The sequence below is a fragment of the Garra rufa genome, chromosome 17, assembly GCF_049309525.1.
Source record: "Garra rufa chromosome 17, GarRuf1.0, whole genome shotgun sequence".
In the NCBI taxonomy this organism is placed as follows: Eukaryota; Metazoa; Chordata; class Actinopteri; order Cypriniformes; family Cyprinidae; genus Garra; species Garra rufa.
In genome coordinates this window covers 40,140,767-40,165,940 of record NC_133377.1, presented here as the reverse complement: position 1 = coordinate 40,165,940, position 25,174 = coordinate 40,140,767, and the positions used below count along the sequence as shown (strand labels likewise).

The window sequence follows — 25,174 nt, the reverse complement described above, 5'->3', positions numbered from 1 at the left end:
AAATAAAAGTATAAGTTTCACGTAAGTCCATAAAATGTTTATAAATAGCTTTTTAATTAATTAATTTTTTGTTTTTATTTAGTTATTTAGTTTTATTTAGTTTATATTTAATATTTGATTTTACAATTTTATTTTTCGTTATTTTAGTACATCAAAGTAAACTAAAATTATTTAGTTTTATTTAGTTTATATTTAATATTTGATTTTACAATTTGATTTTTCGTTATTTTAGTACATCAAAGTAAACTAAAATAAAAATAAAATAAAGTTTCCTTGGCAAATAGCTGAAATAAAAGAAGTAGAAGTTTCAAGTAAGTCTGTAAAATGTTTATAATTAGCTTTTATTTTTATATTTTTTGTTATCTTTTTTTATTTGAGTAATTGTGTTTTATCCTTTTGTCACTTTTATACTTTTTTAAATGTCTATATTGTGTTTATAATTAGCTTTTATTTTTAATATTTTTTATTTTAGTAATTGTTTTTATGCTTTTGTCACTTTTATTAGTTTTTTTTATGTTTATATAATATTTAGCTTTAGCTTTTATTTTTATATTTTCTGTTTTTATTTGTTTTTTATTTTAGTAATTTTGTTTTGTGCTCTTGTCACTTTTTTTGTCTATATAGTTTTTATTTAATATTTAATTTTACAATTTTATTTCGTTATTTTAGTACATCAAAGTAAACTTAACTAAAAATAAAATAAAGCATTTTTGGCAAATAGCTGAAATAAAAGAAGTATAAGTTTCAAGTAAGTTTTTTAAAATGTTTATAATTAGCTTTTTTCTGTTTTAATTTTGTTTTGTGCTCTTGTCACTTCTATCATTTTTTAATATATATGTCTATATAGTTTTATTTAATATTTAATTGTAGAATTTTATTTCGTTATTTTTGTACATCTAGGTACTAAACTAAAATAAAAATAAAATGAACTTTTTATTTCAACAAGTTGCCAAAGAAATGTTAAGTTTCAAGTAAGTCTATAATTAGCTTTTATTTTTATATTTTCTGTTATCTTTTTTTTTTATTTTAGTAATTGTGTTTTATGCTTTTGTCACTTCAATTTTACTTTTTCAATTTTCAATTTTTATTGTTATTTTGGTACATGGAATTAAAGTTCAACTAAAAAAGCAAATACTGAAATGAAATAAGTTTAAGTTTCAAGTAACACATTTTTTCAAATGTGTCTATAATCTTTATATATTTTTTTACATTTCAGCTTTAGTTTTAATTATTTTAGTACATCATTGCATTCAACACTAAACAAAAATGAGAAATGTTGGTAACTAGCAAAGTAAATTTTTTAAATTACTATATTTAATAACAAGACTGTTATACTGTATATAGTTCAGTATATAGCCTGTTATGTAGTCTGGTGTATAGTTTAGTATATAGTCTGTTACATAGTTCAGTATATAGTTCAGTATATGTAGTCCAGTATATAGTTGAGTATATGGTCTGTTATGTAGTTTGTTATATAGTCTGGTATACAGTTCAGTATATAGTCTGGAGTAGTTCAGTATACAGTATATGTTATATTGTTCAATACATATTCGGTTATATAATGCAGTACGTAGGTCAGTATATAGTCTGTTATGCAGTCTGGTAGACGTTCAGCATATACTCTGTTATGTAGTTGTGCATACAGTTCCGTATATAGTCTGTTATTAAATCTAGTATATACTTCAGTATATAGTGTGCTATGTAGTCTGGTATATGTTGAGTATGTAGTCTGTTATTTAGTCTTGTATATAGTTTAGTATATAGTACGGTGGCCGAGAGAGCTCAACGCGCTGCAACTTAAGAAAACACATGCAAACGACAACAAATTAAGAAAACATCTTCATCAGTTTGACAACACAGGCACTGCAAGTCCTTGCAACGCAAACACAAATACGGAAACGCGCTGCAAACTCAGAAACGCGCTGCAAACACACAAAAATTTATATTGGCAACTAAATGAAATAATAACCCTGACTGATACATCATTAATATCAAAAGTTGCAATTATTACTTAATGGACCTGAGCTAAAATGAGCTAACAATGAACAGTTGTATTTTTATTAACTACGATAAATAAATACTGTAACAAATGTACTGTTGTAAGTTAATACAATAACTAATGGGGCCTCATTGTAAAGCATTACCTCTATTTCTTTAAAATTAGTTGAGTTAAGTTTAAGGTGTGTTTTCTTACCTTTCCTCCTCTGAGCTGCACATGTGCCCCGAATCCCAGCAGCATCTGCACCACCTGCGGCTTGCAGTTCTCCACCGCGATGTGAAGCGCCGTCTGTCCGTTTTTAGCCGTGGCGTCCACATGCGCCCCCTTCTGAAGCAGAGCTTTCACTACAGCTGTGTGTCCTCTCTTAGCCGCAGCATGAAGACAAACCGCCCCTGACTGCCCACATTACATAAACAAGTTTAGTCACAACCGGAAAGCAAGATCTAAAAGAAGTCATAAAGTAAAACAACATTTGTTCAAAAGAGAGGATTTGGAAATCCTATGTTTTTATTTGACAGAAACCCTTTTATTTTCAATATAACCCAAAGCAAATAAATGTATATATAATATACATGCAATAAGGATGCAATTGTTAGAAACTACTTTGTTTGGTTTATAGTGCCACTGTAGTTATTATACAGTAATATTTACAATTTATTCTACAATTTATTTATTTTTAATTATTTTTGAATTAAATATATTGTTTTTTGCTTCATATTGACATAATGAAGTGAAAATATAAAAAAATATGTATACACACTACCATGAAACCAGTGCTTTATTGAAGTTGTATTAGCTTTTGTTCCTGAAATCCCTGAACCCTCTAATTTAAAATATCAATAACTATAAATAACACTGATATCAATAAAATAAAAAAGTATAGGGTTTACTTCTGAACAGTTTTAATTCATAAATTGCTAGTAAATTTAAATAAAAGTTTGAAATGGAAAGACTTTTTTTTTGAAGACATTTTCTTACAATGTACATTATTTGAAATCCACTCTGATCCTAATCATATTATAAAATTTTAAACAACAAATACTGAAGGTTTGATCCAGAAACAAATACTAGTTTATATAATCTAATCCGATTTCAAAAACCTTTTGAACAACCCATCTGAACAAATTACTTTTGGACAGCTGGCCCGAGGCCTTCAAACTTGTGGTAATCATTCTACTAATCAAATTTCAGTGTTGCGTTCAGTACCTTGTTGGGCATGTGCAGCGGGACGCCTTTCCTCAGTAAAGCGAGAGCAGTAGCGGGGTGACCACACTGAGATGCGATATGCAGAAGTGTGTTGCCATCCTGATCATCCGGGAGAGACTCATTAGAAATGTCTTCACAGATTACAATATAGTTTGTTAAGTAATCTTGCATATAGTTCAGTACATAGTCTATTATTTAGTCTGGTAAATAGTTCAGTATATGGTCTGTTATGTAGTCTGATATAAAGTTCTGTATATAGTCTGTTATATAGTTTGGTATATAGTCTGTTATATAGTCTGGTATATAGTTCAGTATATAGTTTATGTAGTCTAGTTTATAGCTCAGTATATACTCAGGTAGTCTAGCATATAGTTCAGCACATAGTGTGGTATATAGTTGAGTATATAGTCTGTTATGTAGTCTGCTATATAGCTCAGCATACAGTCTGATATATAGTCTGGTATATGTTGCTCTGTAGTCTGTTATGTAGTCTTGTATATAGTTCAGTATAGTCTGTCATGTAGTCTAATATATAGTTGTGTATATAGTCTTGTTTATAGTTCAGCATATAGTCTAGTGTGGTAAATAGTTCAGTATATGGTCTGTTATGTAGTCTGATATATAGTCTGTCATGTAGTCTAATATATAGTTGTGTATATAGTCTTGTTTATAGTTCAGCATATAGTCTGTTATATAGTGTGGTAAATAGTTCAGTATATGGTCTGTTATGTAGTCTGATATATAGTTCTGTATAAAGTCTGTTATATAGTCTGGTATATAGTTCAGTATATAGTCCATGTAGTCTGGAATATAGTTCAGTATATAGTCTGTTACATAGTCCAGCATATAGTTCAGTATATAGCCTATTATATAGTTCTGTATAAAGTCTCTTATGTTGTCTGTTATATAGTCCAGTATATAGTTCAGTATATAATCTGTTATATAGTCCAATATATAGTCTGTTATAGTTTTAGTACATAGTCTGTTATATAGTCCAATATATAGTTCAGTATATAGTCTATTATATAGTTCAGTATATAGTCTGGTAAATAGTGCAGTATATAGTCTGTTATGTAGTCTGATATATAGTTCTGTATAAAGTCTGTTATGTAGTCTGTTATATAGTCCTGTACATAGCTCAGCATATAGTCTATGTAGTCTGGTATATAGTTTAGCATATAGTTCAGTATATAGTCTGTTATATAGTGCAGTATATAGTCTGTTATATAGTTCAGTATATAGTCTGTTGTATAGTCCAGAATATAGTCCAGTATATAGTCTGTTATGTAGTCCAGTGTATATAGTTCAGTATATAGTCTGTTATATAGTCCAGTATATAGTCTGTTATATAGTTCAATACATAGTCTGTTATATAGTTCAGTATATAGTCTGTTATATAGTTCAGTATATAGTCTGTTATATAGTTCAGTATATAGTCTGTTGTATACAGTAGTCAACATTCGAAGTGGATCAAAACCTTTCATCAAATTTGTCCTAAAACCAAAAAGAATACCCATTCTTATCTTAGGACAACTTTTGATGAACTTTTGATCCACTTCGAATGTTGACTACTGTAGTCCAGAATATAGTTCAATACATAGTCTGTTATATAGTCCAGTATATAGTTCATTATATAGTCTGTTATATAGTCCAGTATATAGTCTGTTATATAGTTCAGTATATAGTCTGTTATATAGTGTAGTATATAGTATGTTATATAGTTCAGTATATAGTCTGTTGTATAGTCCAGAATATAGTTTAATACATAGTCTGTTATATAGTCCAGTATATAGTTCATTATATAGTCTGTTATATAGTCCAGTATATAGTCTGTTATATAGTTCAGTAAATAGTCTGTTATATAGTCCAGTATATAGTTCAGTATATAGTCCGTTATATAGTCCTGTATATAGTTCTGTGTAAAGTCTGTTATGTAGTCTGTTGCATAGTCTGGAATATAGTTCAGTATATAGTCTATGTAGTCTGGTATATAGTTCAGTATATAGTCTATTATATAGTTCTGTATAAAGTCTGTTATGTTGTCTGTTATATAGTCCAGTATATAGTTCAGTATATAATCTGTTATATAGTCCAGTATATAGTCTGTTATAGTTTTTAGTACATAGTCTGTTATATATTCCAATATATAGTTCAGTATATAGTCTATTATATAGTTCTGTATAAAGTCTGTTATGTTGTCTGTTATATAATCCAGTATATAGTTCAGTATATAATCTGTTATATAGTCCAGTATATAGTCTGTTATAGTTTTTAGTACATAGTCTGTTATATATTCCAATATATAGTTCAGTATATAGTCTGGTAAATAGTGCAGTATATGTCTGTTATGTAGTCTGATATATAGTTCTGTATAAAGTCTTTTATGTAGTCCTGTACATAGCTCAGCATATAGTCTACGTAGTCTGGTATATAGTTTAGCATATAGTTTGTTATATAGTCCAGTATATAGTTCAGTACATAGTGTGTTATATGGTCCAGTATATAGTCCATTATATAGTCCTGTATATAGTTCTGTATAAAGTCTGTTATGTAGTCTGTTACATAGTCTGGAATATAGTTCAGTATATAGTTCAGTATATAGTCTGTTATATAGTGCAGTATATAGTCTGTTATATAGTTCAGTATATAGTCTGTTGTATAGTCCAGAATATAGTCCAGTATATAGTCTGTTATGTAGTCCAGTGTATATAGTTCAGTATATAGTCTGTTATATAGTTCAATACATAGTCTGTTATATAGTTCAGTATATAGTCTGTTGTATAGTCCAGAATATAGTTCAATACATAGTCTGTTATATAGTCCAGTATATAGTTCATTATATAGTCTGTTATATAGTCCAGTATATAGTCTGTTACATAGTTCAGTATATAGTATGTTATATAGTGCAGTATATAGTCTGTTATATAGTTCAGTATATAGTCTGTTGTATAGTCCAGAATATAGTTTAATACATAGTCTGTTATATAGTCCAGTATATAGTTCATTATATAGTCTGTTATATATTCCAGTATATAGTCTGTTATATAGTTCAGTAAATAGTCTGTTATATAGTCCAGTATATAGTTCAGTATATAGTCCGTTATATAGTCCTGTATATAGTTCTGTGTAAAGTCTGTTATGTAGTCTGTTGCATAGTCTGGAATATAGTTCAGTATATAGTCTATGTAGTCAAGTATATAGTTCAGTATATAGTCTATTATATAGTTCTGTATAAAGTCTGTTATGTTGTCTGTTATATAGACCAGTATATAGTTCAGTATATAATCTGTTATATAGTCCTATATATAGTCTGTTATAGTTTTTAGTACATAGTCTGTTATATATTACAATATATAGTTCACTATATAGTCTATTATATAGTTCTGTATAAAGTCTGTTATGTTGTCTGTTATATAGTCCAGTATATAGTTCAGTATATAATCTGTTATATAGTCCAGTATATAGTCTGTTATAGTTTTTAGTACATAGTCTGTTATATATTCCAATATATAGTTCAGTATATAGTCTGGTAAATAGTGCAGTATATGTCTGTTATGTAGTCTGATATATAGTTCTGTATAAAGTCTTTTATGTAGTCCTGTACATAGCTCAGCTCAGCATATAGTCTATGTAGTCTGGTATATAGTTTAGCATATAGTTTGTTATATAGTCCAGTATATAGTCCATTATATAGTCCTGTATATAGTTCTGTATAAAGTCTGTTATGTAGTCTGTTACATAGTCTGTTATGTAGTTCAGTATATAGTCTGTTGTATAGTCCAGAATATAGTCCTGTATGTAGTTCAGTATATAGTCTGTTATATAGTTCAGTACATAGTGATGCGCGGATGGCGGTTATATCCGCGGGTGCTGCGGATAATCCGCGGGTCGGGTGGGTCGGGTAATAAAAAATGCATTCTGATTATTTGCGGGTGGGTCGCGGGTGGATGAGATAAATCAATAATGATGCCAATATTAACTAAATTTTTTATATGAACCTGTTTTAAATACTTTTTTCATCAGGCATATGATTTCATTTGTGTGTGTGTGTGCGTGTGTTCGCCTGTTTGAGAAGTTGCGGTGACAGAAACGGTGACATTCCATATAAAGTTTGAAGGGAGTTATGCCTGTGTTAATGGTATTGAGTACGGTAATGCAGTGGTGCATTATCCAAAATCATGACAGTCTACCACATGAAGAGCTAATTCAATCACATTAATAAATGCAAATATTCCCTAAAACCGCCCAGTAAAGACAGTGATGTGGTCAGGACCGTGGCGCCGGCTTCTTTTGAAATATATTTGACGATTGTGCCTGATGCGCCTGCGCCCGCTCTGTCCACTTCTCCACTCCAGATGCTGCCTGTTCATACGCGAGAGCATGTAAGGGGAGGTGCGCAGTGGTATAATAAAACATATTATTGATTACTTATTTGAATCAGTACATTATAACGAAATCAATACCGTAACAATGTAAAGAAGCAGATTTTTACGATCAGAATATTTCTAAACTGGTGAACCCCTGTAGCCTAAACTTAAATCCAAGCATCCAGTATGCGTTCATATGAATCTAATACAGAGAAAACCCGGCCGATTTCATCAGAGAATGCGGAGAGTCTTGTCCAGATGTCAGATAACATAACGTTATTCTTTTCAGCGTGGAATTGGCTTAAAATCAAGAGTGATTAAACATATTTGAGTGCACAGCGATGTGCAGATCAGATGAATCAATCTGTTAAAATGAACCATCCATTCCTCATATCATCATGCAAAACTAAGAATAAAAAAAAGTATAATATCGGGTGCAGGTCAGGTGCAGTTAGCTAAATCAGAGAAAAATATAGGTGCGGGTGGGTAGCGGGCGGATAATTTATTTGAAGCTGCGGATTCGGGTGACGTTTGAGCCCATCCGCGCATCTCTAGTACATAGTTCAGTGCATAGTCCGTTATATATTCCTGTATATAGTTCTGTATAACGTCTGTTATGTAGTCTGTTACATAGTCTGGAATAAAGTTCAGTATATAGTCTATGTAGTCTAGTATATAGTCTGTTATATAGTCTTTTTTATATAGTTCAGTATTTAGCCTTTCATATAGTCTGGTACATAGTTTAGTATATGGTCTTATGTAGTCTAGTATATTAGTTCTGAGTGTATAGTATAACATGTTTCTGAACATGTTGGTTCAGAAATATCCTATGATCTTCATTTGTCTGCTGTTTTGATTCTAGACAGCAATAATATTAATTTAAATTATATCAATTCCAATCAATCAAGTTTATATTTTTTGCATTTTAACCAATAATAAATGGCTTGAAAGCGGGTCACCTTTGTTCTTGCTAAAACACATGACTTGAATTTCTCAGTGAGGATCTCGACTACATTGGTGTGTCCCTGCTCTGCGGCGATGTGTAGAGGAGATCTTTCCATCTGAGACAGAAAACACAGAGAGAAATAAATCATCATTACAAACAAAAACACAGCTCTAATACTAATATAAACGCAGCAGGGTTTAGAAAGACTGGATTGATAAATGAATGGACAAACTGTAAAAAGAAAACAAGGAAATAATTTTAATTTGAATAAAAATGTAAAATGAAAATAAATAAAACATGAAAATAAAACTGAAAATTCCAAAAAACTTACAATGAACTAAAACAAGAAAAAATACAAGTGAAAACAATATATAAACCCCTATATTAAATAACGTGAAGCAAACATTTTAGGCTAAAAGGTTTCAGCTCACAAAAAAAGTTTAGGAACCTTTATTGTAGACAAACAGGCAAACTGGATTAAATGTTAATTTTGCAACTTCCCTCTCTCCGTGTTTTTCTGTCTGTCTCACCTTGTCTAAGATATTGGGACTGGCCTTGCAGTGGTATAAGAACTTCAGCATGTTTTCGTCTCCTTCCAGAGCGGCGATGTGCAGAGGAGTCTGCCAGTCGTTCTGTAAACAAACAAGGAACCGCTCTGTCCATTCCAGTTAGAGAAATCCAACAATGTTTGTGTTTCAAACAGCGCCACAACATTGACTCATACCTTCTGTATATTAGCAATTCTCAGTTGTCTGCAACTAACCTTATGTAACGTATGTGTGTGTGTGTGTGTGTGTGTGTGTAGCTGGTATTCACCACCAAATTAGCCCACAAGAATGGTAATGCCAGGAAATTTTGACCTTGTAGGGACATTTTTGGTCCCCCATGAGGAAAACAGCTTTTACCAGCCTGTAGTTTTGTATAATGGTTAGGTTTACGGTAAGGGGATAGAAAAATACTGTGTACAGTAGAAAAACCATTATGCCTACTGAGAGTCCCAGTAAAACTTGTAAACCAGTGTGTGTGTGTCCACTATACGATGATAAAGCACTCTTTGCTTTGCTATTGCTCTAATGAATGATGAATAACTGATCAGAAAGCACTTAAACGTGAATCTGAAACACAATCTGTCTGCGTACTTCTTCAGTTTAGATCCAAAGCAGCTTCCAATTCAGTCCCTACCAGGGTTATTATCTTTTATTAACTAAGATTAAAACCATTAAAAACACATTTTTGTATTATTTTTAATGTCATTTAGAAATAAAATGAATGTTAACTAAAATAAAATACAAACTAAATATCGTTTATCCTTTAGATCTTTCATTCGAAAAATTCACAAAATTCTAACCTTTCATTGAAGTAAAACGATGGAAAATGGGGGGGAATCTCATTATGAAACAAATGTTTTTCTCTAGTTCACATTGGTCACAATTATTGGTACCCCTAGAAATTTGTCTAAGCAAAAAATCTCTGAAGTATATTCCCATTAATATTAAATTTTTTTTTAGCACACCAGGGTGGCTAGGAGTATAAAATTGTCCAGTCATTACTTTCTGTTCCACAGGATTGTAAATATGAGGAACACAAAAGCCAAATTCCCTTAATCATCCATCACAAGAAGTAAAACCAAAGAATGTAGTTCTGATCTGCAGAACAAGTTTGTTGAGCTTCACAAAATAGAAAGTGGCTGTAAGAAAAGAGCTAAAGCATTGAAAATCCCCATTTACACCATCGGGGCAATAATTAAGAAGTTCCAAACAACTAAAGATGTTACAAATCTGCCTAGAAGAGGACGTGTGTCTATATCATCCTAATGCACGATAAGGAGGAGAGTTCGAGTGTCCAAAGACTCTCCAAGGATCACAGTTGGAGAATTGCAAAGAATTGTTGAGTCTTGGGGTCAGAAAGCCTAAAATAAAATGATGCACATGTTGTTCCAGAGGGTTTCAAGAAAAATCCTCCTGGCTCACCCAAAAACAAACTCCAGCATATTCACTCAGGCATGATTGAAACTTCAAACCGGACTGGCTTCTATGGTCAGATGAAACTAAAAATGAGCTTTTTGGCAGCTAACCCTCCATGGTTTTGGTGCAGACAGGGATGAAAAAGTACCCCATGCCCATGGTTAAAAATACTGCTGGGTCTTTAATGTTGTGGACCTAATTTTCTGAGGTCTTGGACATCATGTTTAGATACATGGCTTCATGGATTCTATCAAATACCAGCAGATAAAAAAATCTAAACCTGACTGCCTCTGTTAGAAATCTTATAATGGGCCGTGGTTGCATCTTCTAGCAGGGCGATGATCCAAAACAAACATCAAAATCAACACAAAATTGTGACACTGAGCACAGAATGAAGCTTCTACCATGGCCTTCCCAGTTCCCTGACCTGAACCCTGTATAGAAACCGAAGAGAAGAAGCACCAACATGAAGCTGGGAAGAGAGAGATTCTGGAGAATCGAGAGATATTCTGTTTGAAGGAATGGCCTCTGAACTCATTAGACATTGTTGGAGAAAACTCAGAACTGATATCTTGGGAAAAGGATGTTGCAATAATTGGGTGCCAATAATAGTGGCCAACGTGAACTAGAGAAAAACATTTATTTCATAATGAGATTTCACCCCTAGGTTCTATTGATTTACTTCAATGACAGGTTAGAATTTTGTGAATTTTTTGAATGAAAGATCAAAAGGATAAATTATGCAGATTTATTTTCACAGCCACTTTTGCTCATATTTAGCAAGGGTGCCAATATCACTGGAGGGCACTGTATATATGTCTCAGGGTTTGTACAGATACAGTAAAATGAAATTCAAGGACTTTTCAAGCACAACTTTTTTGATTTTTAAGGACGTCAAGGATCAGATCTCACTTATGTCTTCTATTTCAAATTATATAAAAAGAGAAATAGATAAATAAAAATATACTAATAATAACATTTTTTTTAAATAAACTGAAGCATATGTGAAGTATAACTACTAAAGTTTTACAATACACTTTTACTATAATAAAACCATGGTTAATGTTCTTAAGGGATTTTTATTTGTGTATACTTTCTTTCTTTTTTCTTTGTTTTGTTTTTTATAACTGTGCTGCCTTAATGGTTTTCTACTGTAAATCCAAATGATTTGCGAACGCGCACTGAAGTCCCGATCTGAATCAAATGATTTGCGATTTACGTTGCCAAGATCCGATCTCTATGAAAAGATTTGCAAACCCGCTCCGAAGTTTATATTATATACATTTTATAAAACATTTGATTTTAAAACAATCTTCACATAAACTATAAATTGTATATGCATACAGATTAATCTTTATTCAAGCCTCAAAAGTTAATCAGCGACTAGAGGAGTCCAGTGATTTATTTTTCTCTTGTTCTTTGATTTACATCAATGACAAACTTCAGCGAGTTTCACTTTTAAATCAGCACCATCTCTTTAAAACCTGAAGCACATGACACAGATCTGACACATATTAATTTTTCCCCAACTCTTTACCATTGTTTAAGACTTTAGAACTCTGTTTACGAGGTATTGCACATGATATTCTGGTCGTATTATTTTTCCAAGCACATTTTACCAATTCCAAACTACATTATTCTTAATAACTTCTATTAATTTTGTATTTAATCATTTGTAAGTGAAAAACTTCTTATATCCAGATGTGTATAATTATTAGGCGTGTTTTCTTTTACAGATAAAATGTAAAGACTAAAGGTTTTATTTAATGCCCATGAGAAGAATCCAATACTAATGCAAAAATAGAATTGCAAATGCAAAGTTAAGACATAACCATTGGGCAGTGAAATGCTCATTGGGTCAGCATGGTCAGAAAAAAACAGGTGCCATTTAGTCTCCAGAGCCACCATTTTCCAGAACTGCAACCTACCTGGAGTCTCCAGAAGTGCAATGTGTCAGGTTCTCAAAGAGCTTGCTTTGGTAAAAAATTAAAAAAAAAGAAAAAAAAGAAATGGACCTCACTTAATAAGAATAACATGCTGTAGTGTTGGGAAATACATGAAATACATTTTATAATCTTTATAGAGAGTTATAAGATGAGAGCAGTGTTGGGAAGGTAACTTTGGAAATGTAATAGGTTACAAGTAACTTGATTTAAAATGTAATAAGTAGTGTAACTTTTCAATTACTTTACAAAAGTAATGTAACTTATTACTTTTAATTACTTTTTGATTACTTTTCTAAATTTTGAATATTTTCAACTGTTATTCATTTTGAAACATTTAAACCAGGCAGAGTTAATCTTACAGTAGCACTCAACTTTGATTATTGTCAGACTTTCGAAATCCTACATCACTTGAATTAAGGGATAATATACATCTTTATTTTGTGGTAACAACTGGCTACATTATCAACAACATTATCCCACTTATTACACAACTGCTTCATAGATTATTTAGATGTTTAGGTCAAAATTATTAGACACGAAACACTGATCTGAGTTGAAATATTTGAACGCAAAGCTTCCATGAAGAAATCAGTTGTTGGCAAACGGCAAGTTCAAATTAGACATTTTAGGTATAGAGTGCAGTCTTACCAGTTTTCTTACACAACATTTCACCACATAAATAATTAAGGAAGTAGTACTAGTTATCTTATAATCCATTACAGTGTACAAAAAAAAAAAAAAAAAAAAAAATGGCAGCAGCTGCATTTGTATGAATAAATGCAATTTATGAAAGAAGTCAATTAAATCTGTAAGTGGGGGTGAGTGTGTGAAAAAATTCAGATGTAATCCCCTTTGTAATCGCTGGCATTTTTCAGAAGTAACTGTAACTTATTACAATTACATTTATTTTGTAATTAAATTACGTGATTCCGTTACATGTAACTAGTTACTTCCCAACACTGGTAGAGAGTGACTTTTGAAGGACCAGCATCACATCCTTTTGTACTACTGTTTGAAGAATTTATCTTCCAGAATCTGACAGTAAGTTTTGGGAGTTCATTTGTAGTCTCCTATCCTTAAAAGGTCTGTCTTGCAGCGATGGACTAAAAACGAACTCCCAAAACTTACTGTCAGATTCTGGAAGATAAAATCTTCAAACAATGGTACAAGAGAATGTGATGCTGGTCCTTCAAAAGCTGTGCACTCTCAACTTATCTGTCTATAAAGCTTATAAAAAACAGTCTTCATGTATTTCATAACACTTCAGCTTGTTATTCTTATTAAGTGAGGGTCATTTTTTAGGATTTTTTTACCCAAGCAAAGTCTGAGAATCTGACACACTGCACTTCTGGAGACTCCAGGTAGATTGCTGTTCTGGAAAACGGTGGCGCTGGAGACTAAATGGTTCTTCACCTTAATTCTTTTGCAGTTAATGTGTCTTTTCTTCTCCACATGTTTTTTCTGACCTGCTCACCCAATAAGCATTTCACTGCCCAATGGTTATGCCTTAACTTTGCAAATTCTAGTATTGCATTAGAATTGCAGTCTTCTCATGGGCATTTAATAATTTTTGATTTAGTTCAATCTTTTGATCTGTAAAACAAAACGTGCCTAATAATTATGCACACCTGAATATGTGACCCTGGACCACAAAACCAGTCTGAAGTCGCTGGGGTATATTTGTAGCAATAGCCAAAAATACATTGTATGGGTCAAAATCATTGATTTTTCTTTTATGTCAAAAATCATTAGGAAATTAAGTAAAGATCATGTTACATTAAGATTTTTTGTAAAATTCCTACTGTAAACCTATCAAAATGTAATTTTTGATTAGTAATATGCATTGTTAAGAACTTAATTTGGACAACTTTAAAGGCGATTTTCTCAGTATTTTGACTTTTCTGCACCCTTAGATTCCAGATTTTCAAATAGATGTATCTCGGCCAAATATTGTCCTATCCTGACAAACTATACATCAATAGAAAGCTTATGATGTATATATCTCAGTTTTGTAATTTAACCTTATGACTGGTTTTGTGGTCCAGGGTCACATATAAGAAGTGTTTCACTTCCAGCCTTCATGGACAATTATATATCACTTATAAATGATTAAACACGAAATCAATAGTAGTTATTAAGAATAAAATAGTTTGGAGTAGGTAAAATGTGTTTGGAATTAAAATATGACCAGAATATCAACTTGCCTAATAATTGAGCAAGCACTGCATTTTACGAGGTGACCTCACTCGTACTAAATCATGTTTTGGGCTAAATCGCTAAATCATATTTTACAAGTTTGGTTGCTAAACTATTATCCATGATGTAAGTGAAGTCTTTGTACTTCACTGGTGTTCCACTATCCATGTAAATCATCCTTCATATGCGTAAAATGTTTGTTTTGGCGCTGCACGCTGACCTTTTAAATTGAGCAGTGTAACTTTTTCGTTTGGTTGACTGCATTTCAGTTTGATTATTGGCTGAAATGTCAAGTTAGCAACGCTGGAATGTTGTGTATGAGTTTTTTTAATCTGTTAATTATTTAAGAGAAATACATTTTGTGTAGGCTAGCCCTCTTTATTTGATTTATTCCTTCTATAATTTCTGCTTTTCTCCGTTCACTGAAGTGCGGAAGGGTGATGCGATAATATGTGAATCCTCATGGTCTGTTGTTTATGCTGCTATTTGCACATATAAATCTAATGCCCTAAAAGAATAAAAAACCTTTGTTTGTCGGCCAGGAAAATAAGCTAAATGAACAAAATGCTGTCATCATACAATTCTCCAAAATTTTAAGGCTAACTCAAAAACTTGCGTACGCGAGCTCAGACCTGACATGAGATTTAATCATAGCTACCGCTTACATCCATGTTGATAAATTACAAGTTTTGCGTAGAAATGACCGTACGCCCAATTTTCTGTTGTACGTTTGTTTCATAAATGAGGCCCATTGTCTTTAAAAAAAAAAATCCAGCACCTCTTCTTGCTATTCTCAAGGGTTTTCCAGGGCTTAAATTTCAAATAGTCAAATTTAAGTACTTTAAGCACTTAAAGCATCTTGTACGAACCCTGATATTTATACAATTTCAGTTAATTTGATTTAAAGTACAAAAATAACCAAAACTGAAACTGAAATAAATAAAAATGAACAAAAACTATATAAACACATAAAAAAACTACTACAAATGACAAAGAACACAACAAAATTACTAAAAAATAAAAAAATAAAATAAAAAATATTAAAAAGATTTAGCTAATTTTTTATCATTTGTGATACTACTATAGTTTTTATTAATATATAATATATATTTTTTAAGTTTTTGTTTTTATATGTATACAGTCAAGTCCGAAATTATTCATACCCTTGGCTAATTCTGACTTAAAGTAGCAATACTTTTATTCAATCAGCAAGTTTTTTTTTTTTTTTTTTTGACCGGAAATGACACAGGCTTCTCTCAAAAGATAATAAGACGATGTACAAGAGGCAGCATTGTGGAAAAAAATATTTCTCAGCTTTTATTTACATTTGAACAAAAAGTGGCATGTTCAAAATTATTCATTCCCTTTGCAAACTGTCACAGTCCATGGGGAAATTCAAAGTTCTATACCATTCCAAATAGTCCAAGCTGTTCTAAAGCATCCCAATTATCCCGATTCATTGGGAACAGCTGTTTTAATCAACTTAACAGGTGAAAAACAGAAGCTCTCTGCTGTTGGTTTGTGGACAGTCATGGCTAAGACAAAGGAGCTCACTGAGGACCTGCGGCTGTGCATTGTGGCTGCTCACAAGTCAGGAAAGGGCTATAAGACCATATCTAAATGTTTTGAAGTTCCAGTGGCTACAGTGCAAAGTATTATTAAAAAAGACAAGACGTTCCACACTGTGAAAAATCTCAGAGGACATGGTCAGAAGCCAAAAGTGACACCTGTGCTGGCCAGGAGGATAGTGAGAGAGGTAAAAAAGAATCCAAGGATCACCACCAAGGCCATCCTGATGAATCTGGGCTCTGCTGGTGGCAACATCTCAAGGCAGACAGTCCAACGGACACTGAACACCGCTGGGTTCCATGGACGCAGACCAAGGAGGACAACACTTCTCTAGATAAGGCACACAAAAGCCCGTTTGGCCTTTGCAAATGCTCATCTGGATAAAGAAGAAGATTTCTGGTCTTCTGTTTTATGGTCAGATGAAACAAACATTGAATTGTTTGGCCACAATGATGTAGCCTTCATTTGGCATAAAAAATGAGAAGCCTTTAACCCTAAGAACACCATCTCCACTGTCAAACATGGTGGTGGGAACCTAATGTTTTGGGGATGTTTTTCAGCCATTGGACCTGGGAACCTAATCACAGTAAACGGCACCATGAAAAAGGAGCAATACATCGAAATTCTCAACAACAACATCAGGCAGTCTGCAGAGAAACTTGGCCTTGGGCACCAGTGAACATTTCAGCACGACAACGACCCAAAACACACAGCAAAAGTGGTGAAGAAATGGTTAGCAGACAAAAACATTAAGGTTTTGCAGTGGCCCAGCCAGAGTCCTGACTTAAATCCAATTGAGAATCTGTGGAGGGAGCTAAAGATCAGGGTGATGGCAAGGAGCTCATCACTAAAGATGAATGGGCAAAAATACCAGTAGAGACATGCAAAAAGCTGGTCAGCAATTATAGGAAGCATTTGATTGCTGTAATAGCCAATAAAGGCTTTTCTAATGATTATTGAGAAGGGTATGAATGATTTTGGACATGCCACTTTTTTGTTCAAATGTAAATAAAAGATGAATTATAATTTTTTCACACAATGATGCCTCTTGTACATCGTCTTATTATCTTCTGGGAGACGTCTGTGTCATTTCTAATTAAAAAAAAAAACTTGCTGGTTGAATAACTTTAAGTCAGAACTTAAACGGGCTTGACTGTGTATTGTTGTTCACGTTTGTCATTTTATGTTTTTATTCTTTTTTCTTTCAGTTTGAGTTATTTTAGTACACCAAGTTTAATAAAATAAATAAATAAATAAATTTGCCCAAGAATCTAGTTAAAATAAAATGTCTTTAATTTACTTTCTGTCGAAGTTTATGTTATTTCAAGCAACAAAGGTTTCTTTTCTGGTTTTAGCTTTAGTTAACTATAATGACCCTGGGTCTGAAGCAACATTATGATGCAAATAATCATCCATTAGTTCTGCTGTCTGTTCATTCATCACTGACCTTTAGCAGGACAAACATTTTCCTCCATCCACCCTTCAATCTTAAACACCCTTCAAACTCACCCTTCACTACTGTCCAAACCTCACAGAAAACTGCAGATCGCTCCAGAAGCAAATCCCAGCTGTCACAGACAGAAAGCAAACGCTCAGTGACAGCACACTTTGGCTTCTTTCCTGACATTTCAAGGATGTGTGTAACTCATTTTCAAATTGCCTTTAGAAAAATAACCAGCTCTTTATACCTCAGACGTCTCTCGTTAACAAAAGTGTCATTATGTTTCCAACAAAACTAAACAAATATAAACACAAATGTCAACAGGTCCTGTAATATACATGAGCTTTCTGGGCCTATCAAATGAGCAGTTTTCATCCTCACATTTAAATCAGTGGCATTCCAGTAATTCATAAAATTACTGTAATGCACAGTATGCTATAATAAAATGTAACAATTTTACTCTGTCATTTTAATAAATATTATTTAAAATTAATTATCAAAAAATATAATAAAAAAAAATTACAAATAATTTAAAACATCCCAGGTATTACATAAAATCACTTAAAATTATTGTAATTCACAGGAATTGAGTAGGTCATAATAAAACTTGAATTATTTTTAATAAGCAATTCTAAGTAATTAAAAAATACTGTAATGTACAGTGGGCTATAATAAAATACAATAAAATTTATTTTTAATGAGTAATTTTATGTTAATAAAAATACATTTAAATTATTATTTTAACATAAAATATTATTTTTAATAAAATTACAAATAATTAAAAACAAATCTTAGGTATTACAGTAATTCTAGAGAATTAATAAAATCACTTAAAAATTATTGTAATGTAGAGTATAAATAAATTATTATTTTAACTTATTTTAATAAAAGCACTTAAAATTATTGTAATTCACAAGAATTAAGTAGGTTATAATAAAATTCTAATTCATTTTAATAATTAATGTTCATAGTTATATTTGAATTTGTTACAAATATTTTGATTCAATGGTATTACTGTAGTTCTAAGTAATTAAAAAAATACTATACTAAAGCTATATTAAAATGCAATAAAATATTATTTTAATAAAATTACAAATAACTAAAAACAAATCCTAGATATTTATAAAATCACTGTAATTCACATGAATTGAGGTTATAATGAAATTCAATTTATTTTAATAATTAATTAATATTATTAATTATATTTTATTTTGTTACAAATAATGAATAGTTGCTAGTGGTATTACTATAGAGTAATTTTCACTTTAATAATTATTTTTTATTTAAAATTATTATTTTAACTTAAAATATTATTTTTAATAACATTACAAATATAAAAAAAATCCTAGATATTACAGTAATTCTAGGGAATTAATAAAATCACTTAAAATTATTGCAATTCACAGGAATTGAGTAGGCTATAATAAAATTGATCATCTGCAGTGATTAGTAATCACACTCTGTCTCCGTTTATACAAGAATAATTGTCCCGGATGTTTCTGAGACTTTTTTCCCTTCCTCTCCCTTCCCCGAGGGGAAGAAAGCACCATTAACATGGAGACAGAATTGGTGAGCAATCAAAGGGGGCAAAAAAAGTCAACAAGGCCCCTGGGTACAAAATCGACCTTTTCCTTGTTCAAATCGCCTCCAAAATCCATTATCTCCCTTCTGTCCATTAACTCCGTCCACACTTCTTGTGTCTTTTCTCATCGAAGCTCTCAGTGAGATCAAGTCAGTTTTATTCTGTTTCTGGCCGTCACATTCGGGTTAATCGACTGTATAATTATGGCGGAAAATGCACAAGCTAACTTGCATTACAGAAACCTGGAATACAACTGCAAGGAAAAATTATGTCTGGATTTGATCTAATCTTCAAATTAAGTCACATCATTAGACAAACATAATCTGATATGTTTCCATTTAAAGTATGTGAATCCTCAAGCTAATGACTTCCCAAAGTTAACATGGAAAAATAACTTTTTTTAGTTTTTTACAGGGTTATTATTGGAAAAACTGAAACTAAAAACAGTTTTGTTGCTTGAAAAAAAAAAACATTGTTTAAAACTTCAAATAAACAATAGAAACGGCTAACTTGCCAAAATAAAATAAGCAAGCTAAATTAGACTGACCAAATTTGGTGTTGATCTGAATGAATCTCTAGGAGGAGTTCGTTCAAGTACCACGCCTGAAAAAGGCAAAAATGACACAAAATTTGCTGGGAAAATTTAAAATAACTGACTTCCTGTTGGGTTTCGGATTTTGCTTTAAGAGACTTTTTTGTAGGTATTGGTGTGTTACATGTGTGTACCAATTTTCGTGCATGTACGTGAAGCATAGCTCAAAGTGCACTCCACTGAACGAGTATAGGTGGCACTATTGAGCCATTTTGCCCATTTCAGAAACCCATATCAGATGTAAGTTGTCACCAGGTCTGATGTGTGTGCAAAGTTTCATGAGTTTTCGAGCATGTTTAGGCCTTAAAAATGAGATTCATTTTGGAGAATAATAATAACAAACTAAATTAGACTGACCAAATTTGCTGTTGATCTGAATAAATCTCTAGGAGGAGTTCGTTCAAGTACCACGCCTGAAAAGGCAAAAATGACACAAAATTTGTTGGGAAAATTTAAAACAACTGACTTCCTGTTGGGATTCGGATTTTGCTCCAAGAGACTTTTTTGTAGATATTGGTGTGTTACATGTGTGTATCTATTTTTGAGCATATACGTGAACCGTAGCTCAAAGTGCACTCCACTGAACACGTATAGGTGGCACTATCCAGCCATTTTGCCACACCCACTTCTGAAACCCATATCAGACTTAAATTGTCGGCAGTTTTGATGTGTGTGCAAAGTTTCATGAGTTTTCGAGCATGTTTAGGACCTCAAAAATGCAATTAATTTTGGAGAATAATAACAATAAACGGAGCAAATCCAATAGGGTCCTCACACCACAAAAATATGTTAACTGAAGTAAAACATTGTTTAAAAAAACTTCAAATAAACAATAGAAACTGCTAACTTGCCGAAATAAAATAAGCTTAAGTATTAAAACAACAAACTAAATCAGACTGACCAAATTTGGTGTTGATCTGAATAAATCTCTAGGAGGAGTTTGTTAAAGTACGACGCCTAAAAATGGCAAAAATAACACAAAATTTGCTGAGAAAATTAAAAATAACCAACTTCCTGTTGGGTTTCGGATTTTGGTCCAAGAGACTTTTTTGTAGGTATTGGTTTGTTACATGTGTGTACCGATTTTCGTGCATGAACGTGAAGCGTAGCTCAAAGTGCACTCCGCTGAACGCGTAAAGGTGGCGCTATCGAGCCATTTTGCCACACCCACTTCTGAAACCCATATCAGACGTAAATTTTCGCCAGTTTCATGAGCTTTCGAGCATGTTTAGGCCTTCAAAAATACAAAAACACATAAACTAACAAAATTTAACTACCATTAAATATTAAAATATTAAATATTAATTAAAAATATAATATATAATGTAAACAATAATGGGACATTATACTCAAATAACACTTTGAGTTTGCTATTGATGCATGACCTGATGTGAACTAAACAGATCTCAGAATATGAAAACGGACACAAAATTAGCCCTAAAAGCCTTGAGGTTCATCTGGTTTAGTAAAATCACTCGTTTGCCAATCGAAGGCCAATGGCAAATGAGACAATGCCTCAAAGGACTGGACAAATCAAAGCCTTTTGAGTGTGTTTTTGCTTGTTGTTTGTGTAAAACTGTATGTGTGTATGTATATGTGCGTGTTTCTTACGTTTTGAGAGTCCGGATTCGCCCCAAACTCCACCAGGACTTTGGCCATCTCGACATCTTTCCGTCTGCAGCAGATGTGAAGCGCAGTGTCGCCGTTCGCCTGGAAACACAATTCAACCATCAGAATGCAAGCAAAATTCATGCTGAGATGCAAAATTAGGTCATATGGTTTTTAAACAACGGCCAATCACGAATTTGAGACCGCACTGGCATTCATTCTAGGCCTAATGCAGGGTTATTATCGTTAACTAAAACGAAAAGCCTTCCCAATTTTCTGATTACCTGGGAAAGAAAAACATCTGAACTGAGATGAAATTAAATATAAAAGATTTAATTTAGAAGAAGTACTAAAATAACCAAAACAAAATAAACTATTAAAAAATTATTAAAAAAAAGTAAATAGACTTAAAAAGGTAATAAATACGACAACTAACCTAAATTGCAGCAAAAACAGAAAATATAAAAATAAAATCTAACTCAAAATACGCTACCAGTCAAAAGTTTTCAATGTTTTAGTGACATTCTGAAATATTTCTACTATTTAAAATAACTGTTTTCTAGTTGAATATATTTTAAAATGTAATTTCTTCCTCTGATCAAAGCTACATTTCATTTTTAGCATCTTTACTCCAGTCTTCAGTGTCACATGATTCTTCCTACATTTATTATTATTATTATCAATATTTAAAACAGTTTAGCAAAATTTTACCAAAGATCAGCATTTATCTGTACCATGTTTTTTTTTTTTTTTTCTGGAAAAGAAATTATAGAAATTAATACTTTTATTTAGCAAGGATGTTTTAAACTGTTTAAAAGTGACGACAAAGACATTTATAATGTTACAAAAGATTTCTATTTCAGATAACTTTCTATTCATTAAAGAAACCTGAACAAATTATACTCATAATAATAATAATAATAATAATAAAAAATGTTTTTTGCGCAGCAAATCAGAATATTAGAATGATTTCTGAAGGATCATGTAATCATAAGAATAAATTACATTTTAAAATATATTCAAATAGAAAGCAGTTATTTTAAATAGTAAAAATATTTCAGAATTTTACAGCTTTTGCTGTACTTTGGATCAAATAAATGCAGGCTTGGTAAGCAGAAGAGACTTCTTCAAAAAAAAAAAACATTAAAAATCTTACTGTTCAAAAACTTTTGACTGGTAGTGTTTTACAAAAAATTCTAAGTAATACTAAAATAACACTAGCTTGACATTACGAGTCAAAGACGGATTTAAAAAAAAGTATATGCCAAGACATTTTTAAAATGTACAATTTTCAACAAAAACATTTCCTGACTTAAAATATTAAGTGGCGTCACAAGACAACAAAGTTACTTCCTGTTTATTTTTTTAACAAATAAATATAGTGTTGCTCTAACTCTAGCACCCTCTATTTTAATTCTATTCTTTAAAAAAAACTTGCCCTTTTAAACTTATACTCTTTTCATTTACTTACTGCTTGTTTTTTTAAAAAAAGTCTTGTATTCTATCCATCTATTTTTAGGCCTTTAACACTAGCTGGGGGCAGCCGTGGCCCAATGGTTAGCGAGTCGGACTTGTAACTCAAAGGTTGCAGGTTCGAGTCTCAGGTCCGGCAGGGATTGTAGGTGGGGGGAGTGAATGTACAGCACTCTCTCCACCCTCAATACCACGACTGAGGTGAGTCCCTTGAGCAAGGCACTGTACCCCCAACTGCTCCCCGGGCGCCGCAGCAATGGCTGCCCACTGCTCCGGGTGTGTGTTCACTACTGTGTGTGTGCACTTGGATGGGTTAAATGCAGAGCACAAATTCCTAGTATGGGTCACCATACTTGGCCTCACTTCACCTCCTTTCCTAGCTTGCTTTTTCTTTTATTTATTCTATCTATTTTCTTTTTATTTATTATATAATAAAAAAAACCTTGATATGTGTACTGCGTTAGGCTAAATAAGACTTGTCATAGCACTTGCATGTTATTGCACTTTTGTTGATTTTGATTGCTTCCATTTTCCTCTTTTGTAAGTCGCTTTGGACAAAAGCGTCTGCTAAATGTCTAGATGTAAATGTGTTGCAAAACAACATTACTTTTTTTTTAAGGAAATATTATCAAAAGAATAGAATTTCAGGCTTTTAATTAAACTTTTTTCTTTTTTACAATTCAGAGCCACTGTTCATGTGAACTGTATCCCAAAGAAAAAGTGAAATGACCTATTTAAGAAGTAGAGAGCTAACACGTGAGTGCTAAATCTCCACTGATGACACTTAAAACCAGCTAAATCGTAAAGAAATGTGGTAAAAGCTTTAAACACTGAAAGTGAATCACTGCAGTTAAATGATCAGAGTTTCATATTCAAAACTTTTTATCTGAGCTCAAATACCTTTTAAAGGGGTCATCGGATGCAAAACTTACTTTTACTTGTTGTTTGAACATTAATGTGTGTTGGCAGTTTGTGTACACAACCACCCTACTATGATAAAAATTATTTTTTGTAATCTTTAAAAGTAATATCCCCTTTTTAAAATCAGGTCATTCTCAGCTTCTTGTCAGTGTAAGGACACACCGATAGAGGCGGTTCCCACGATTGTTGATTGACATGAGCGCCTTACCTTAGACCCGCCCTCACCGAGCTGAAACAGCCCAACTCCGATCGCCATTGAGTCACGGTGCAGGAGACAACAAAAATGTCTCTGATTGAGCAAAACATTAATGTTTTTGTCTGCTAACCATTTCTTCTTTTCATTTATTGTCGTGCTGAAATGTCCACTGGTGCCCAAGGCCAAGTTTCTCTGCAGACTGCCTGATGTTGTTGTTGAGAATTTTGATGTATTGCTCCTTTTTCATGGTGCCGTTTACTGTGATTAGGTTCCCAGGTCCAATGGCTGAAAAACACCCCCAAAACATTAGGTTCCCACCACCATGTTTGACAGTGGGGATGGTGTTCTTAGGGTTGAAGGCTTCTCCTTTTTTACACCAAATGAAAGCTACATCATTGTGGCTAAACAATTTAATTTTTGTTTCATCTGACCATAAAACAGAAGACCAGAAGTCTTCTTCTTTGTCCAGATGAGCATTTGCAAAGGCCAAGTGAGCTTTTGTGTGCCTTATCTGGAGAAGTGGTGTCCTCCTTGGTCTGCGTCTGTGGAACCCAGTGGTGTTCAGTGTCTGTTGGACTGTCTGCCTTGAGATTTTGCCACCATCAGAGCCCAGATTCATCAGGATGGCCTTGATGGTGATCCTTGGATTCTTTTTTTTACCTCTCTCACTATCCTCCTGGCCAACACAGGTGTCACTTTTGGCTTCTGACCACATCCTCTGAGATTTTTCACAGTGCAGAACGTCTTGTATTTTTTAATAATACTTTGCACTGTAGTCACTGGAACTTCAAAACATTTAGATATGGTCTTATAGCCCTTTCCTGACTTAGTAGCCACAATGCACAGCCGCAGGTCCTCAGTGAGCTCCTTTGTCTTAGCCATGACTGTCCACAAACCAACAGCAGAGAGCTTCTGTTTTTCACCTGAGTTGATTAAAACAGCTGTTCCCAATAAATCGGGATAATTAGGATGCTTTGGAACAGCTTGGACTATTTGGAATGGTATAGAACTTTGGATTTTCCCATAGACTGTGACAGTTTGCAAAGGGTATGAATAATTTTGGACATGACACTTTTTGTTCAAATGTAAATAAAAGCTGAGTAATATTTTTTTCCACAATGATGCCTCTTGTACATCGTTTGGGAGAAGCTTGTGTCATTTCCGGTCA

The 25,174-nt window shown here is 32.6% G+C and overlaps 1 protein-coding gene across 1 annotated transcript in view; it reads right to left on the bottom strand.

The window, feature by feature from the left end:
* Positions 1-25,174, bottom strand: part of trpn1 (transient receptor potential cation channel, subfamily N, member 1) — a 76,676-nt gene that overhangs the window by 33,930 nt on the left and 17,572 nt on the right. Inside the window, exons 6-10 of the mRNA XM_073822171.1 lie at positions 21,420-21,518; positions 9,049-9,150; positions 8,532-8,633; positions 3,206-3,304; positions 2,195-2,395 (exon numbers count right to left, since the gene is read on the bottom strand). Coding sequence (XP_073678272.1) covers positions 2,195-2,395; positions 3,206-3,304; positions 8,532-8,633; positions 9,049-9,150; positions 21,420-21,518 — 603 coding nt within the window. The remainder of the gene's footprint in view (positions 1-2,194; positions 2,396-3,205; positions 3,305-8,531; positions 8,634-9,048; positions 9,151-21,419; positions 21,519-25,174) is intronic.